The 18,335-nt window shown below is 44.4% G+C and overlaps 1 protein-coding gene across 3 annotated transcripts in view; it reads right to left on the bottom strand.

Moving 5' to 3' along the window:
- The window catches only part of RPS6KA3 (ribosomal protein S6 kinase A3), a 1,283,345-nt gene that overhangs the window by 950,844 nt on the left and 314,166 nt on the right, over positions 1-18,335 (bottom strand). For all 3 annotated transcript variants that reach the window (XM_069637077.1, XM_069637076.1, XM_069637078.1), the window contains exon 4: positions 1,645-1,726. In XM_069637077.1, coding sequence (XP_069493178.1) covers positions 1,645-1,726 — 82 coding nt within the window. The remainder of the gene's footprint in view (positions 1-1,644; positions 1,727-18,335) is intronic.

Genomic DNA, 18,335 nt, shown 5'->3' with positions numbered 1-18,335 from the left:
TTGTCGCACTCAGCGGGGGGGGGGGGGACTACTCTCAGCCTGCGACATTCTGTAGGCCGCCCACCACTTAGCACAGTGCTCCTTTAGGGTCTTGGGACGCAGAAACTTACATGCCACACAGATCGTCTCATTGTGTCTAAGGGGAAGACACCTATTACAGTTAAGGTGTTTGTCTTTCCACAGGAACTTTGCCTTGCATGAAGGACAAAAATCTAAATGAGTCCTGTCCATAGCGTAGGAATAACAGTGACGAGACTGAAGGAACCAAGAGAGGAACAGGAAAGGAATTCTTAAAAAGGAAATGTCCACCCCGACCCCACTCTCCCTACTGTGTAGGCCGGCCATAAGGCCCGGCCACGTGGTTAGCAGCGCAGACCGGATCAACTGCTGTCGAAGGTCCATAGTAGCAGGCTTCGGTGGAGGTCAGGAAACAGCCGTCAAGTGAAGGGGACAATAAGAGAAGAGAAATAGAACAATATAGCAATGTCTCTTGAAGAGCTTCGCATAAGGCGACCAGAAAGCTGGGCAGAAAAAAACAATCTGAGGGACTTCCACACGTGAGGGATTTTGGGTACACTACACGTCACGTTAGGGATAGTGTTACAGGCATGCCCATGTGATGTCCCCTTTCTATTCTCGAAAGACAAGATGCATACACTGTGGTTACCACTGGATGTCGGACTATATGCACAGCATGTGATTCTAAGCAGATTAACAAGCATCAGAACAAAGGTTATTAGTCTGTGGGCCTGGACATGAAAACACTAATGATGGAAAAAGTAGCAGTCACGTCCTAAACAGAATGAATATTGCTATGCAAGGACCTTCTTGGACTAATATGGTAAAGATAATGGAAATAGGAAAACTGCACATGTGGCAAATATCCCTCTGTTGCAATTGATCCGAATACTGGTTAAAGCATGTGGTCCACCAATGATATTCTTCCAAATCCTTTGTCGAGGCTAATCACATTTGTCATCTGTCAGTATACACTTTCCCCTTTTTTGGTTCGGTCTTGGGTACTGTACCATGTGTTGCACTTACTGGATCATCCGGGGTTAAGAATTTCTATCTCGGAGGTCTATGTCTTTATGAAACTGACAATATAGAGAATATTTTTGAAAGGATTATATTGTGATGGTGGGAGAAATATTAGACCATTGCATGAGGAGTTTGCATTTATATGTTTTGTCACCCACCCTATACAAAATTGAACAAGAGTTCCGATATTCACACAGGCATCCACATGATGGATAAACAATTTATTTTGAGAGGCATGGGGTTAATACGTTGAATCTCAGCAGACGTATATTAAGTAAATGTTAATGGCAAGAACTTTCTTAAGATGCTTACAATCAGTCAACCTTAGTGGAACACCACATTCAGAGGTAGAGACTTGTATAGAAGAGGTAAACGTTAAGGTTCAAGTACTTTTATCACTTAACAGAATTGGAAAACGTAAACTAACCAAATAAAATGTCCAAATGCAAAATGTCACCATGATGTTCCTTTGCTCATATTCAATAGTGTTTCCACTATGAAGCAATGTGCAGCTAGCTAGCTATTCTCTTTATGCATCCATGTAGCCTGGATTCAAAAATATGTCACTTCACTTCTTACAGTTCAGTTTGTTTTCAATCATACCTTTCAATGTAGCTTTTTTTAAAACCTTCATTGCATATAATTGTCCTGCATCTGGTCCTGAGATTTTCCTTACAAGAAATACCTGTTTCCAAAAAAAGACAAACAAATACAGAGTTTGTGTTATAGAAGCCCCTAGTAATTAAACTGCATAAACATGGTTACATGTATACCTTTCACAGTAAAAAGTTATTCTGCTGAAGTGATTTTCAATGTCCTGGTACAAAGATATGGCAAGTGCTTTCGTAAAGTTAGTTTTTTTGCCACAATAAATCTTTAAATCTAGGCACAAAGCACAATATTTTGCTCAACCTTGACAGGTAAATTGTTAATTTGTAAGTTAAGATACTGCAGAAAGCGTCAAAATTAGAAAACTGGTGAACATTTACATTTTTATGTGAGCATTCAGCCACTAGGGCTTTGCATACACAAGGGCTCTGCAATATTCGGCTCTCCAAAAGTCAACCCTAACCAGCATAGTCAAACAAGAGGTACCATGAGTCCTAATCCAAAATATGGGGAGCCAGTTTGCAGACCCCTAGCATACACAAATTAAATACCTGGTGGGATGTAGAACCAAAGGATTGCAAGATTCAGGGTTGTCAAGTGAACAGGTAGCATTAGGCAGCAGATGGTCCATAATAACTTGATGGGTTTGGTAGTGAGAGCAACAAGAGGTGAAACAGAGGGATGTACTGTGTGATACACCACAAGGTGTCTCCCCCGCTAGTCCCCGAGGATCTCTCAGGTGGCCAGGGCACTGCCAGCACCTTTGGGTCCAGACCCTGGGGGTGGACCACTGCGGGAGGATCACCTGGGTGAAGGGTCCTCGGTGAGTGGGACAACGGATGATGAGACGCAGTATCCTCTCTTCCCTGCAAAACCTTTACCCCATCGTACCCAATGGGTATTTAGAAACTCAACTGCTCCCACCCCTATTTTCCTGCATAAACACTTTTACACGGACAGCCCGCTCTTGGAGAAAACCGACTCGTACCCGAGCCGTGTACCTGTCGCCCCAATACTATGGTCAGGCAATTATCGACAATCACTCACACCTGACTTCCATTAAACTTCCCCACACGTATAAAAGGCGGAGCACGAGAACATACAGAGGCAAAAACACACGAAGGTAGTGCAGTTTCGAGTCAGCAGTTGAATGAAGGGAGAAAGATGGCCAGGCACGAGAGGTTCGTGAGAGGGGCAACACACTTTACTTTGGCAGGAAGCGGTTACTTTCAAGAAACCTTCCAGGCAGAAAAGAGCATGAAACCAGGCTGAAGAATCCTGCATTGTGTGTCAGAGATACAGAGGTCCTCTGGTGAAACTGACCAAGTTGGGAGGGAGCAGCAGACGCCATGGTATCATCCTTGGCATCAAGAACAAAGAAGCAACAGAACACCACAGCCGGTGAGTTGGGGAGACCGATGCCAGACTGGTCTGTGTTGAAGTCAAGGTAGCAGGCAGCAACATTGAGAAAACAAACATTGTTAAATGTGCGTGATGAGACGCCAGTGAAACTAAGTTGCTGGTGAATATTTGAACATTAAAAGGAAAAATACAATTCCGTTGATACAGTATCAGGCACTGTGAATGTGCTCAGTCGAAGGTATCTGTACAGTTTCCTGACAAGACAAAGAAAAGTAGAAGACTGATGTGAAGTGTAAATTGTGAGAAGTGAATCAAAGTGGTCCTGCAATGGTTGAAGCAAAACCCATTGCGGCCATGAATGTGGGAAATCGAAGCATCTACGAAGGCAGACATACGCCTCCTACTTGAAGAAATAAGAACTTCCCTGATCTCCATCGGGAATCTCCATCCCAGGACCAGAAGACCCTGCACCCACAATCCGGCCACGCCACACCTTTTAGCGCCACCCTCCATCCAATCCAGAAGCAAGCTACTCTGTTTCCGCACCTGGCCCTCTACCCCTCCACACCCCAAAAAATTGCATCCGCTCACCCCCAGCGGCCTCGCCTAACAAGCCACTGAAATGCGCCCTGATCAATGCTAGATCTGTCCCCGAGATCCACAACCTCACCTCCAATGATCTCTACCTGCTTGCAATATGCAAGACTTGACTCCACCCTGCAGCAGGCCCTGCCCTTTCCATCGCTTTCGCCCCAGGATACGCCATCATGCGCAATGACAGAACCCACAGCAGAGGCGGCGGAGTTGCTCTGATCTACAACACCATCACCATCAGGGCCACCAACTTCAGCCAAATCCCAAAGTATGAAATGCTGTCCACAAAACTCACTCTCACCCACCAACACGCGCAACCTCCATCTCATCTGCCGCTCACCGAGCCCCATCGCCTCTTACGAGGAAGACCTAATGTTTATCATCAACCCCACCATCAGGCCCAGCTCAATTATCCTAATCCTGGGAGACCTCAATCTTGACCTCAATAACCCCACAGACCCACAGGCTAAAAGACTAGCCACTACCCTTATTCACATCAGTTGTGCCCAGCGAACCACTGAACCTACACACATTCTTGGGCGCACCCTCGATTGGATTGCCGACCTTAACTGCAAAGTGTCCGGCCTCACCACCACTACCTGCCCATGGTCTGACCACCACACTATCACATTCGACCTCCCCCATCAACAATCGAACTGTCGACACTATCCCCGCTTAAAAAGCACAAAGCCAAACAAGCTTTAAAGTATGCCTCGTTCATCCCAGAGATCCTGGCCTTCCGTGCCAAGAAACGTGCTGCAGAATCGGCATGTAGAAAAGACCCTTCCTCCATTAATTTCTAAAGCCCTGCATACCTCCCGAGACAAAGAGTAAAAAAAAAAGGAGTAATTCACACCACCAAAGCCTGCACATACGTCACAATAAACCACGCACACGCCAACACCAGCAAACTCTTCACGCTCCTACGCAAACTCGAGTCGCCAGTCTCCCCTCGCTCAGACCTCATCAAAGACGACACCTGGTGCACCAAGGTTCAAGCCTTAACTGGGAAAATTGCCTCTCTCCAAGCGAGAATATGCGCCAAGAAACTGACCATCCTCTCCAAATAACCACCAGCTAGATACTTGGCGCCCAGTCCTACCATACGACCCATCCCCCAATTTGACTTTGCCCGGTATCGGAACCTGAAGTCACTAACATAATAAATGGCCTCATACACTCCAGATGCAAAGGAGATGCTTGTACAGCCCCCAAAGACTGCGTGAGGCGCTTACACTCACCAACAAATCCATCAATTCCTCTTTTGTAACAAATATTGTGTCCATTGTCGTGAAAGAAGACTGGATCCTCCCGCTTCCAAAAAAAAAAAAAAAACTTCCCCTCCATCCCCACTAACTACTGCCACATCACCACTGTACCCTTCATCCTTAAAATCCCTCGACCATGCAGCATATATACAGGTCCAACTGTTATATCATGGACACAATATGCGCTCATGAACATTCTATGGACTAGGATTATGCCCCGTTTTGAAAAAGGCTGCTACCAGCCGAAACACGTGTCAGCTTAAGGGCAACAGAAAAAAGGATTGTAAATGCACAATCCAATGCTGGCGAGCTGTTTAAATTTCTATCAGAGTTTCAAGACCAGCCTACAACAGCTAATAATATCAAAGATTATAAGTGGTTTCAGGGCATCCATGACGCTTTTTTAGCCAAGATTGACTTACATAAGGAAAAACAAATCAAGAAACACTGGTGCCAACTCCTACCGAAATAATCTCACCTAACAAAGAGGATAGTACTATCCCCTTATTTTCCTTTACTCACTAGTCTGAAAAAGAAGTCTCCAAAGTCATAGAAGATCTTAAGGCCACCTCTTGTCCTGCTGATGACTGTCCTACTAGTAGCTTCAAGGAGTCCACGGACATCTTGGGCCCATGGATTACCAAACTGATAAATCTATCCTTTGACGAAGGTCTAGTACCGGACGTGCTAAAATCTGCATGGATAACACCTTTATTAAAAAAAGAAAACCTGGATCCCACTAACAATGACAACTATAGGCCCATAACAAATGTGCCTTTTATCCTCAAGATATTAGACAAACTCGCATATCTGCAATTACAGGCTCATGTCGAGGAATATAAAATCCTTGGCACCCGAAAGTCGGGTTATAGAGCTTGTCACGGGACCGAGACAGCCATGCTCGATCTTAAATCCACTCTGGCTGGTATAGCAGACAAAAACCAAGCTGCTCTGCTCATGCTACTTGACCTCTCCGCAGCCTTTGACCTGGTTGATCACAGCTTACTTGTGTCTAGGCTCGGAGAGGTCGCCAACTGTTCCACTACAGCATCCAGATGGATAGCCTCCTTCTTAGGCCCTAGAATGGTAAGAGTATGTGTAGGCAACAATCAATCCTCCCCCATCTCTCAGACTTATGGAGTTCAACAGGGCTCCTGTCTGTCGCCTTTGCTCTTTAATCTGTATGTTCGCCCCCTTCTTGATCTTCTGAGTAAACTGGAAGTTCAATATACGAATTATGCTGACAGCACGCAGGTAGTGATAAAACCGAGTGGTTCATATAGCAATGACGTTCGTATCATCAACAAATACAAAGACATACAGGACTGGATGTCCTGCAATTCACTGGCTTTGAATGATAAAAAGACCGAGCTCTTAATAGTATCCTCCAAAAGCACCAGGACTAAACTTGACCCTAACTATGCCAGCTTTCCAATTGCGGATAACATCATCACTGTCGAAAAGAAAGAAGACCCTGGGAGTTGTCCTGGATGAAGAGCTAACCATGAAGTCCCATGTCTCTAGCATTAGGTCTAGCTGTGGACTGATTAACAAGCGAATTGGATATATCCGCCCATTTATCACAGAAAATAACTGCGCTCTCCTCTTCAGCACTGATAAATTCTCGATTAGACTACTGTAATAGTCTATCTGGTACCACGGCTACTAACGTTCACTCTCTGCAGGTGGCCCAGAACAATGCTGTGCATACCATTTTCAACCAATCTCGTCGCACCCACATCACCACTTTCAGGAAAAAACTTAACTGGCTCCCAGTAAAACATCGTATTGCACACAAGGTGTTAACCACGACGCATAAATGCCTGAGCCTTAGCAACCCCACATATTTGTCTGCACGCATTAGCATTAAGTCTAATGAGAGGAACCTTCGCTCATCTACAGCGGTAGTCCTCAAACACTGCAGAGTTCGGACAGCTAGATTTGGGGGCACCACCCTGGATGTACAGGGACCCCTTCTCTGGAATACACTACCAGCTCGGGTACGGCAGATCCAAAGCTATACTGTGTTCAAAGAGGCCATAAAAACCCACTTCTTCAACCTGGAATAACTTGCTTTTGGTTCTCATCTTCTTCTGCCTTGTTCTTGGTTTGTCTTGTTCTACGTGTGCGCCCTAAGGCCCCCAGGCATGGGGCGCGTTACAAAAATGAAAATAAATAAAATTAAATGAATTCATGATAACAAAAAACTTTTGTGCTAACATTCTTTAGCGCAGTCTTAAGAAACCACCATTCTTACAGTGACATGTGTATATGTTTTTCATATTTGGGTGAGGATTTTGATGTTTGGAGTACAAAAATAAGAATAAAATAGGATACTTGATATTAATTCAATTATGTTGCACAACCTATATTTGTTTCAGAAGTTTTGCATTAGGTGACCTATGTGATCTAAAGGATACACATGAGAATGTTGTGAGGCTTAATAAGTCCTTCCTTTATTGCTGAATGAATATATTGTACCCCCACTTAGTAGGAGGGAATCAACACTGCAGTGTGGGGTCACCCCTTGTAGAAACTTAGCATTCATACCAAACACCTCTGATCATCGAAATACCCTCGCCATATCCTACACAAATTATGCCGACGCACCCCAAATCCTCCTTGCCCTCTCTGGTTCATATCACCTTGACCCCACAACCATCAACTCAGTTTATGACATTTTCCAAAACTGGATGGCAACCCATCAGTTATGCCTCAATGATGACAACACAGAGATCCTCAAAGTAGGCTTGCACTACACCCTCTGCAGCACTGACCCAGTTTACAAAGCTTTTGACATGGACGGCAACTGGATCCAAACATCTTCTGCAGCCAAAACCCTAGGCAACTACATAGATGCCACGCTTGACCTCTAGCCAGGTAAACGCCATTGCTTCCTCGGCTTCCTACACTACAAGGCTATTTAACACCAGCAAGCCATTCCTCACCACAACTAACAGACTCACCATAGCCAGAGCCATCACCAGAGCCAAACTGGTTTACTGTAACGCTCTTTGTAGGAACCTCCGAACGCAACTTGTGCAAGCTGCAAACCACCCAAAAACAATGCAGCCAGAGGTTTGTCCAAACATGACCACTTCACAAAGGCCTGGAAAGATGCCCAATGGCTACCGATCTGTGAAAGGATTAAATTCAAAACCCTATCCATAGTACACAGGTGCACAACGAACACTGCCCGACCTACCTATCAACAGATGCAGAAATACTCCGCCCCCTAAACTCCCACCCCAATCGCCAAACATGAATCTCCTCAGAGTGCCCACCTTCACCAGAAAGAATGCAGGAGGACCGCTTTCCCGTCATTGCCGCCAAGCTCTGGAACAATCTTCCCATCATCTGAGAAAGGAACCCTCCTACTGGACCTTCAGAAACAAATCTAAAATGTGGCTTTTCACCTAAAAGATCCCCTGAGCTAACGCACTAAGACATTCAGATACCAGTCTCCCTCTCCTCCAACCCTGCTCCTTGACACAAGACCTTTAAGACACAATGTAACCCCTCCCTCCAAGTCATGTTTTCTAGTTTGTATTTTATTTATTTCTAAAGCGCAACCAAGCCCTGGGGCATCTGGGTGCATATTTTACAGAGGTATATGTTACCAAAAAACAATACATGGTATATACAGTTATATGGATACAGACAAAGTTATGTGCAGAATAGGCAACCGAGTACAGAATGTACCAATAACGAAATACATGATTAAATACAGTGTGCATGGTTGTCTACAGAATATGCACAATTATAATCAGGCCTATATACACATTAAATACTCAGTAGAGGCTGCTGAGATTGCAAGATGACTGAAATGGTCCGTGGGTATGTAGGGCTAGGTCTCCTGCTCGATGAGAAAGGTTTTTGCAAGTTTCATGAAAATGTAGTAGGATGGTTCAGCTCTGATATGGTAAGCTATTCCATAGCTTGGCTGCTAGGACTGGGAAACTGCTCCCTCCTGCCTTTTGTAGTCTGAATCTAGGAGGAATGAAGCAGTGCGTCTGTGCTGATTTGGTGGGGTGGTTGGATAGGTGGTGTGCAAAGTTGTCGGATAACTGGGAGCTTGAAAGGTGAGGCACTTGTGGATGAGTGACAAGGTTTTGAAGGCGATCTTTTGATTGACGGAAAGCCAGTTCAGGTTTGCGTCTGGTGGTGGAGATGTGGTGGGATCTGGGAATTTTCAAAGCTGATTGGATAGCATTATTTTGGATAACTTGCAACTTTAAGTTCCTTTGGTTAGTACCCAGGTAAAGGGTGTTACAGTAATCCAATTTGGATAGGACTAGAGCCCTGGCAACTGATCTGCAGTTCGATGAGGTCAAGAATGGTCTGCAGGCTGTAATCAGTTTGAAAGTATAGGCCGTTGAGGATGCGGTCGCTTTAGTTTGCCTAGTAAAGGTTAAGTCAGGCGTCTAAGTGAATACCCAAAGTTGTCACATCCTTAGATACCTTGATGGAATTGCCATCAATGTTGAAGGAGTTCAATTTAATGTCCAGTTGGTTGATTTTAGTTTGGGATCCTAGAAGTAACTCTGTCTTATCATCATTCAGACAGAGTCCATGTTTGGCCATCCATGCTTGTATGATAGTATAGATGTTTATTGCTTTGGAGTCAATGGAGTGATACCCTGTGATGGGTATGATTATTTGGGTGTCATTGGAATAATTAATGTAGGCGACACCCAAATAGTCAAGGTCATTAAACAGGGGCTTGGTAAACACATTATATAAGGTCAGAGACACGCAGGATCCCTAGGGTACTCCACAGGTGACTGGAGATGGTTCAGTCGTGACTGCAGGTGTGAAGACCCTCATGGATCTGTCGTCTAGGAATGATTGGATCCATTTATTGGCTTTATCGAAAAAGTGTGCTGCTGAAGTTAAGTGGTTGTAGAGTACTTTGGTCTACAAAGTCGAAGGCAGCAGATAGGTCTAGTAGTAAAAGCATGGCAAGTTTGCCTTTGTCCTTGAATTCTTGGATTTGTGTTTTAAGGTCGATCAGGGCCATTTTCAGTACCATGTCTGGGTCTAAAACCTAATTGCCTGAGACCCAGGCAGTTGTGAATTTCAAGATGTTCATGAATCTGTAGATAAGCCGCTCTATCTAAGATTTTTAGAAGAAATGGAACCATTGTTATTGGTCTAATTAATTGCGATACTTGGGTCTAGCGTTTTTTTTTTTTTTAAGAAGGGGGGAGGACCCAAGCATCTTTAAGGTTGTGGGACGGTGCTGGTTTTGAAGGAGGCATTGATTAGAGAGGTGATGAAGGGGGGCTAGTTCCTTGGCTGCACCTTTAATAATGGGAGCAGGGCAGATGTCCCCCTGGCATTTATAGTATTTAAGTTTAGAGATTAGATTTTCAACTTCTTTGCTGGAGAGCGGTGTGAAGTTGAAAGGTGCGATGGTATTCGGGATGGAGGCTAGCTGGGGGATGCATTATGTTAGACGATAAGCTGAGTTTTTTTGCTTCAATTTTGTCTTGTAGCGTTATTTTGCCTAATAAGGCTTTTTGGACATTGGTGCTCCAGGTGGTGTCCTTGGTGCAGGTATCCGGGGGAGGCACTGGGGTTTTCAGTTCTTTAAGAATGATGAATAGTTCTTTCGAGCTCGATATTGCTTGGCTTATTTGTTCATTGTAGGTGTTTTTCTTGGCCTCAAATATAGCAACTTTGTAGTTGAGGGCAGCTATTATGTATTTGTCTTTATTAGGGGCAGTGGGTAGGCTCTTCCGGAGAGCTGCCGCATTCCTTTTAATTTTGTGTAGCGATTTAAGGTGTGGTGTGAACCACGAATTGAGATGTGATCGGGGTTTGGCTTTTCGTAGTTTGATTAGTTCTATGGAGTCGATGGCCTTGAGTAGGGTGTTGGTTGTAAAGATCTACTAGGGCAGTAGGATCAACTTATGAGGTAGTGGGGTTGAGGATCAGTTTAAGCCGGGGTAGGAGTCTTTCCAAGGTGATATCTCGATTATTCCTGGTGAGCATGGGTGGTGAGGGGTTTTTGTGGTTAGTTTGAGCGCTTTCCTTGATGGTGAATGTGATGAGGTGGTGATCTGACCAAGCGCAGGGTGTGGCGTCTAGGATAGTTATGTTGCAATTAAGCTCAGCCAACCAGTCTAAGGTCCTGCCTTTGTTGTGGGTAGGTTCATTTATCCGATGTTGAAAGCCTATTTCAGACATTGCATTGGCAAGGGAGGGTGTGTTTAAGTCTTTAGGGTCGCTGTGGTCTAGGTTCAGATTGCCCAGTAGGGTGATTTGAGAGCCTGGCTTTGTGTTAGTGGCAAGGAGAAGTGTGATGTCTTCTTCGAATGTGGTTGGTCTATAAAGGAAGTGGATAGTGGTCGTTCTAGATGCTGAGACAGGCAGTTTAATGGACAATGGTTCCGCTGTGGGGGAAGGATTGATTGGGTAGGGACCTCAGACCTAAGGAGGTTTTAGCTATATATGCAATGCTGCCGCCTTTGACAAGGTTGGAGTCTCTAACAAGGCGGATGATGGAATAAACGTGCCCACGGTGTGGTAGGCATGCAGAGTGTTCCTCCACAGTGGTTAAACTTTGAAAGAGGACATACTTTCATAAAGCCTGGAGACCAATATGTGAATTTAAGGGGGAGGTATTGTGATAGGAACGTTAGCGTGCAGTGGCGATCAAGGGTACGTGATACAATCCAGATCATGCAAGCAACGCATTTTGCATACAGTGAGAGTATTGGGCATGACATACAATCAACTACGTATGGTCAGGGTACATTTGCATACAGTGGCAACCATGGGCAGGAAATGCAATCAAAATAGTTTGGTCAGAGCCACGTAAGCCGTGGGGCGCAGTATGTGGTTGAGGAGGGATAGGCACAAGATGCCGGCGGGCATGTAGCAGGCCTAAAGTACAATTATTTGCATGCGGTCATAGACTGGGAGGTCGAGGGATGCAATAGAGTGGAATCGAGAAGGCACATGGGGCAAACATGTACATGTGACCTTGCCTCGCGTTGGCTGTGGGATACAGTTGGTTGATGTTATGATAGCGATAAGCCGTTTGTTTCTTGCACTCGCTGTACTCTATTCTATTTTTGTCTCATAATGTAACTAGCGCCTAGATACCCAAGGGTTCAGCGCGCGTCAACAAATGCAAAAATAAATATCCTGCCATATCATTTCTTCATTATCCCACACCATTTTGTATTTAGAAGTAAAGATTGGCAATAGGTTTATTAGTATACACCCTTTTATTTTGACAGACTCCACCAGAACTGCATTATTTGATGGTCGTAGCTTGCTCCCATCTTTAGATGGGCGTTCTACCAACCAACTGAGGTTCAATAAAAACCCTTCAACTGTGGTCACTTGTGTGTATTCACTGTTTGATACCATTCCTCCCTTACAATTGTCATTGGGATAAAAAAGAAATACAAAAAAGAAACAAAAAACAAAAACACAATGGGTTTCATCCCAGCACGTTGCCTAGGGCCCTTCCTGATTTGCAGGTTTCTTCCTGGTTGGCAATCATTTGTTGGCTATGCAAATTCTTCAAAATGATACCTGGGACCCTGCAAAGCTGTGGAGATAATAGGTCCTCCTCTTATTCTTAATGTGCAGACTAAGCAGGTTTAGTAATTGGTCTTGGTTTGGCCTCTTTCTACAAGTTAGTACTGTTTTCTCTGCATCTTAAGCTTTTCCGAGTGGCTGCACAGAGAAGACGCTTGCACTTAGGTTTCCTAGGCGGAATCCAGATGACTACATAGTTGCTTTTACTGTTCACAACATCTTCTGCTCATTACTAGTTCCCTTCATTGGTTAATCTTTCATTCTTGTAAGCCTAGAATCAATACTTTTTCTCCATTTTGGCTTTACCTTTGTTGTCAGTTTCATGAAGTGTGCAACTAATTGAGAAAACTAGTTGAATTAGAAAGGGGTTCACATATTTTACACATTTTCAGACGTTTAGGATTGTGCCTTAGGTTTGTAAGTTTGTAAGAGTAACCAACTAGTGGACTCCTTGTTTTCTATGCCTAAAGACCACACTTCAGTCGCACCTCACTGATTTATTTATAGAGCGGCAAAAGTTTGCAAGCATCATGGCACTACATATACACATGGACCAGAACAAAAATGAGAAATGAACAGACGTACACATCAACAGGTCAGCCAGCTAATGCAAAAGAGAAGTTTTAGGCAAATAGAAGCGTTTTTAGGTGTCTCCGGAAAGCCGGGTATCAAGTCTCCAAACAGAGAGCTAGTGGCAGGGTATTCCAGCCCTGAGCTGTCGCGACGGGACATGATCTTCAGACCTCTGGTTTTGTTTGACTTCGGAACAACCCAATAGACCGCCAGAGGTGGAACAAAGTTGTCTGGACGGAACATAGGATTTTACTTGTTCCTTTAGGTAGACAGGAACCTTTGCATGTATACATCTATGAGCCCAAGAAAGAGTTTAAGTGTATTCTTGCACCAGGATTCAGCCAGTGAAGTTTCCTCCCAGCATGGGGGATATTATCTTTCCAGGGGATGTGGTAGATAATCCTCACAGCTCGATTCTGGAGTACCTGTAGTTACTTAATACAGCTGCTGATAGCACCCACCAGGAGAGCATTACAGTAATCAAGGCTAGGCATAATGATTGCCCTAACCAAAGTTACACGATAGTTTAAGAGAAAGCAATGGTTTTACCTGTCTTGGTATGCTCAGATGATATGGAGAGGTACTTACAATTCTGTTGTACATATACAAAAACATGCATCTGGGGCCGTGAGGTTGGATTAAACACTAGTATCAATTATTCATACAAAATGAATTCAAAAGCTTATATCACCAAAGATAACCCAAATAGGGAGAACAGTCAGTCATTTCCATTTATTAGCAAACTCGATTAAACAGAAGAGATGCTGTCTGACTGGCAAAACTGAAGATTAAGAAAGGGAAGTGTTGGAGATAGAAACAGTTACTCACTGTAACGACTAACATACTCATAATCCATACTCCCCCCTTACTCCAAACTTATGGGACATTCCGTCCTGCAGGACTGGACCTGAGCACTTTTTGGCAGCATCCAACAACATTAGTCCTTTTTTAGGTTTACACGAGGGCTGGCGCATAAGTGGCTATAGCCCAGCCTTCTGCAGCCCCGGCCAGTGCCTCAGGCAGCATCCAACAACATTAGTCCTGTTTTTAGGTTTACACGAGGGCTGGCGCACATGTGGCTATAGCCCAGCCTTCTGCAGCCCCGGCCAGTGCCTCAGCCTTCAGTCATTTTCCAAACACCAAGGTCGAAGACTTACTAACAGTTAAGGAGATTTTTAGAGGGGAAGATGGGTAGACAGATGAAGGAATGGGGACACTAATGGTTGAGGTACTCCTAGTACACAGTGAGTAACTTTTACTCCTACGTCCCATCCCCTTTCCTCATTGCTTCTGGGAGATTCCCAAGCACTGACCGAGTAGTCATGGGTGGATGGTACTAAATATAGTCGGCTCTGTAGCACAGATCAAGGCAGTAGGGCTTGTAGAAAGCAGAATGGGCAGCTCTGGTGGCAGTGCTTGCAATGACTCCCAGTGAACATATTTCTGGAAGGCTACCAAGGCCACTTTAGTCCTCGAACAGTGTCCATGGAGACCTTTCAGTGGTTGAAGACCCTGGACTGAAAAAGTCTCAAGAGATGCAGAAAACTGTACACCTGGCTAGGATGACTTTGGATGCTTGTGCACCCCTCTTGGCGTTGCTAAAAATGACAAAGGCTTGAGAATTATCGGCAGTCTTGGGGTCTTTCAAGATAGAACTTGAACGCTCCTAAAAGCCAAGTTATAGAGGACTCTTTCTGCATCAGAAGATGGTTCCGGATTTAAACACGTAGGGAAAAGTCTTGATTTATATGAAATTCTGACGCTATCTTGGCAAGATGGATGGGTTCAAAGGACAACCTTGTTTCGATGAAAATTAGTGAATAGCTAAAGCAAAGGGCCTGTAATTCACATACTCTTCTTGCTGATTTTCTGGAGACACCAAACGCAACCTTCCAAGAAACCAATTTATTATCTAGTAGCTTTGGGTTAAAATAAATAAAAAAATTAAATAAAAGGTTTCATGAAGAGCCATTTTAAGATCCTAATTGGAAGGAAGGGATTTGACAGGCGGAAAAAAAGACAAAGGTAATCAAAATGGTGCCTCACTGCCAGATTGGTTAGACAAAAAGAGAAGGATTCTGAATATACCAGCAAGGCCGAGAGATGGGTACTACAGGAATTGATCTATCCGAATCCCAGCAGTTGGCAATTCCGAGAAACTGATCTAACGAGGCTGGCAGGGGGTTTATCTCCTTTCCCAGACACCAGTGGCAAAAACAAAACAATTTGCTTTTGTTTTGCGCTTTGGTGGAAGGTTCACGAGCAGCTTGAATGATGCAAAAGGTTTCCCTCTGAAAGACCAAGGCAACCTAGTGTGATTTCAGGAACCACATTGCCAAGTTGAGCAATTGTTGGGAGGGATGCAAGCTCAGCCCGCTTCTGGTAAAGGGGACTCCAACATCTGTAAGCCACCAATCTGGTTGGAACGAAAACCTAAGCAGGTCTGAAAAAGAAAATGAGGGTGGCCCCCAAGGGGGCTATGAACAGAAGATACAGTTTACTGCCTTCCTGAGCTTCAGCAGCACTCTTTGGAGTAAAGGAAGACGGGATAACACAAATGAGTACATCTGCAGACCGTCTCCTAGAGAATTTAGGCCAAGGATCTCTCTGGAGGCATAGGTTAGAAATGTCTTGTTCTTGATCACAAATGGGTTGATCTGAGGAGTCTCCCGGTGTCTGAGAAGTTGATGCAAGATACTGCTGTTCAACTCCCATTTGCTTGTCACGTCTCCCCAGAGAGAAGCCCTTCCCTTGTGAGGCTAGGGAGTGGAGCCCGCTACACAACATTCCCCCTAGCGGTGGCGGAACATCACAGGGAGAGACTACCCTCTTGGGGACAAGAACTCTGGTTCTGTGAAGGACAAACCCACTTTCCTATGTGCCCCTCAGATCATCAGTACCTCAGAAAATCCAAACTGAACAGACCTTGGTCTGCTACTGTGACAACTTCCAATACTGAAACAAAACTCAAATCCACTGAGAAGAGTAAGAGTGAAGAAAGCATGAAGAGTGCCAACAGGTTGGAATCAGAATATACTGTGAAGAGTGGTCGAGTAATGTTGCATCACTCCTCCATGGAAAGTAGGCCATACTGTGAAGAGTGGGAACCACAGAGTAATAATGAATACTTCATGGCAAGTGAGGAAGGAAAAAGATTCTCAGCTGGGGAGGACCCAGCTGAGCCGCATAAAAAGTAAAGAAGGACTTGCATTAGAGACAAGTCACTGAGCAGGTGAAGCCCAGGCAGTGTAACCCTGTGAGAGAAGCCAGGAGAAACTGGGAGGTTTGTGGAGGTTGAGAGGACGTGGAGAACCAAGGAGCAAAGCAGTTCAGTAACCGGCAAGGAGCAGACTTGCGTGAGCGCAAGGGATTCCAAGGTGGTGGCTGGCGTGACCTTGAGGAGGACGACTGCTGTCAGCAAATGACGCAGAGACCGCAGAGCAAAGGGCTCCATAGAGCAGCAGAGCGCGAGAAAGGAGGAAATTAGGGGAGCATTGCCAGAATGGTATGATCCCTGACCCTACAGAAGAATTAGTGACGCCGACCCGGCAAAGTAGCGGTAACGGAACAGGGAGGGGCAACGGACAAGCATTAAGCAGTAACATAAAAAGACTAGTAAGGAACTCCTCTTCATCTCAGTAATTTTGAAAATAGTAAAAAACTACTCAAGATTGCTACAGGGCACTTTGCATTCGTCCCATTGATGCTTAAGCCAGTAAAGAAAATCAAGACTACTACGGGACTTCTCACACTTGTCCCAGTATTCCTGAAACCTGCAAAGATAGTAAAGAATATCAAGAGACTTATTGTACCCATTTTAGTAGTTGGGAATACCAGAAAGCAAGCAAAAAGGGACAGAAGAATCTTCATGCTGGTTCCCATAAGTGGAAGTGCTTAGAAGAGAAAGAAGTGGTCAAAGGGACCTGGGATACTGATCCCAGTGGAATGAGAAACTGAATAAAGTGAGAGATATATTGATGGTAAGGAATGGTTTGAAGTAAAGGCAGATTTTGAAAGGGAGGAAAACATGAAACTCGGGAGTAGGGAAAACAAGGAACTTTCATTTCTATTGGAATTGGCACAAGCCTGGATTGAGGGACTGATACTTGTTATGTCTGCCTCCGTGCCAACAGGGGTTTTTCTCATTCTGAGCTTCACCAAGGGTACTTCTAGGACACAGGACGCCATTAGCCCCAACAGGCTCTGGAACCACCAGGCAGTCATGCAAGTAGATTGTACGAAAAGGGAGCAAGTTTGCTGCAGCTCCGCTATTTTGTCCGTCGTGAGGAACACCCAGGCCGTTTTTGTGTTCTAAAAGAATCGTAGACCATTCAGTTCCTGGGAGTTACAGCAAGTCCCACTTTAACGTCCTACCTTTATTGGCACCCAAGAGCACAAAGGTACACTTTTTACAACAAGAGTAATTCTAACAGCTCTTTTTCCTTCTGTCCTCCACGTCTGAACAATGTTATGATCATAGAGAGCAATGTCAAATATCATGGACATAAATAGATCACATGGTATGCTGTTATTTCAATGTTTTGCTCTGAGAATAAGGAAGCTATTTTTGTCTGCCTAAACCTACCCACAATATGGCTCTTGCAGTATGACCCCAGATGATTGCTTCCAGACGTGAGCATGAAACACAAGGTCAATTGGCATAGCTTTGATGGAATAATGAAGTATATAATTTCAAGGAGACTATCGCATGCCAAAAAAAATCATTAGAAAAAAAAAAAAGTTGGATCACAAACTATTTCTCGATCAAGTGCAAACCCTTCATAAAGAGCGACATCTTGTAGCTGAAATGCATTGTTGGAACTCCTTTGGTTAGGTCAATGATGGGAGAAAGCCCCTTGTTATAATACGTAGGTTTTCTTCCTCCTCTTTAGCATCGTTTCCTATCGTATGTTCACCCTATACTCGGATGTTAATCCTAATTTTTCTCAAGCCACTGGTTTAGCTTCGGTGCATGGTGCATTTGTTCAGCTTTTGTCACACTGCATTTTTGTTATTAGCATTTAATGCAGACAACATTACAACTTGAATTGAGAGGTACATCAGTACACTTTCTCCAATAAGTGGACTGTTCATTTGCATGACTACAATATAGGATTTTGTGAGACCCGACATCTTGATGTTCAGTCTAGTAGTTTACAAATAGTTCTTGGGGACAGTTAATGAGCAGTGTCAGTACAAAGCGCATATGTCAGTGGATCGAGAACTGGTTCGCACAGATCGGATGAAGGCAATTTTCCATGTAATGATAGCATGCCACATCCTTGAGCCATTCTTTTACTCTAGGTACCAGTCCTCTCCACCAAGCCACTG

This window comes from Ambystoma mexicanum, chromosome 7p (genome assembly GCF_040938575.1).
Source record: "Ambystoma mexicanum isolate Mex_15411 chromosome 7p, UKY_AmexF1_1, whole genome shotgun sequence".
Lineage (NCBI taxonomy): Eukaryota > Metazoa > Chordata > Amphibia > Caudata > Ambystomatidae > Ambystoma > Ambystoma mexicanum.
This window is presented reverse-complemented; position numbering and strand designations above follow the sequence as displayed.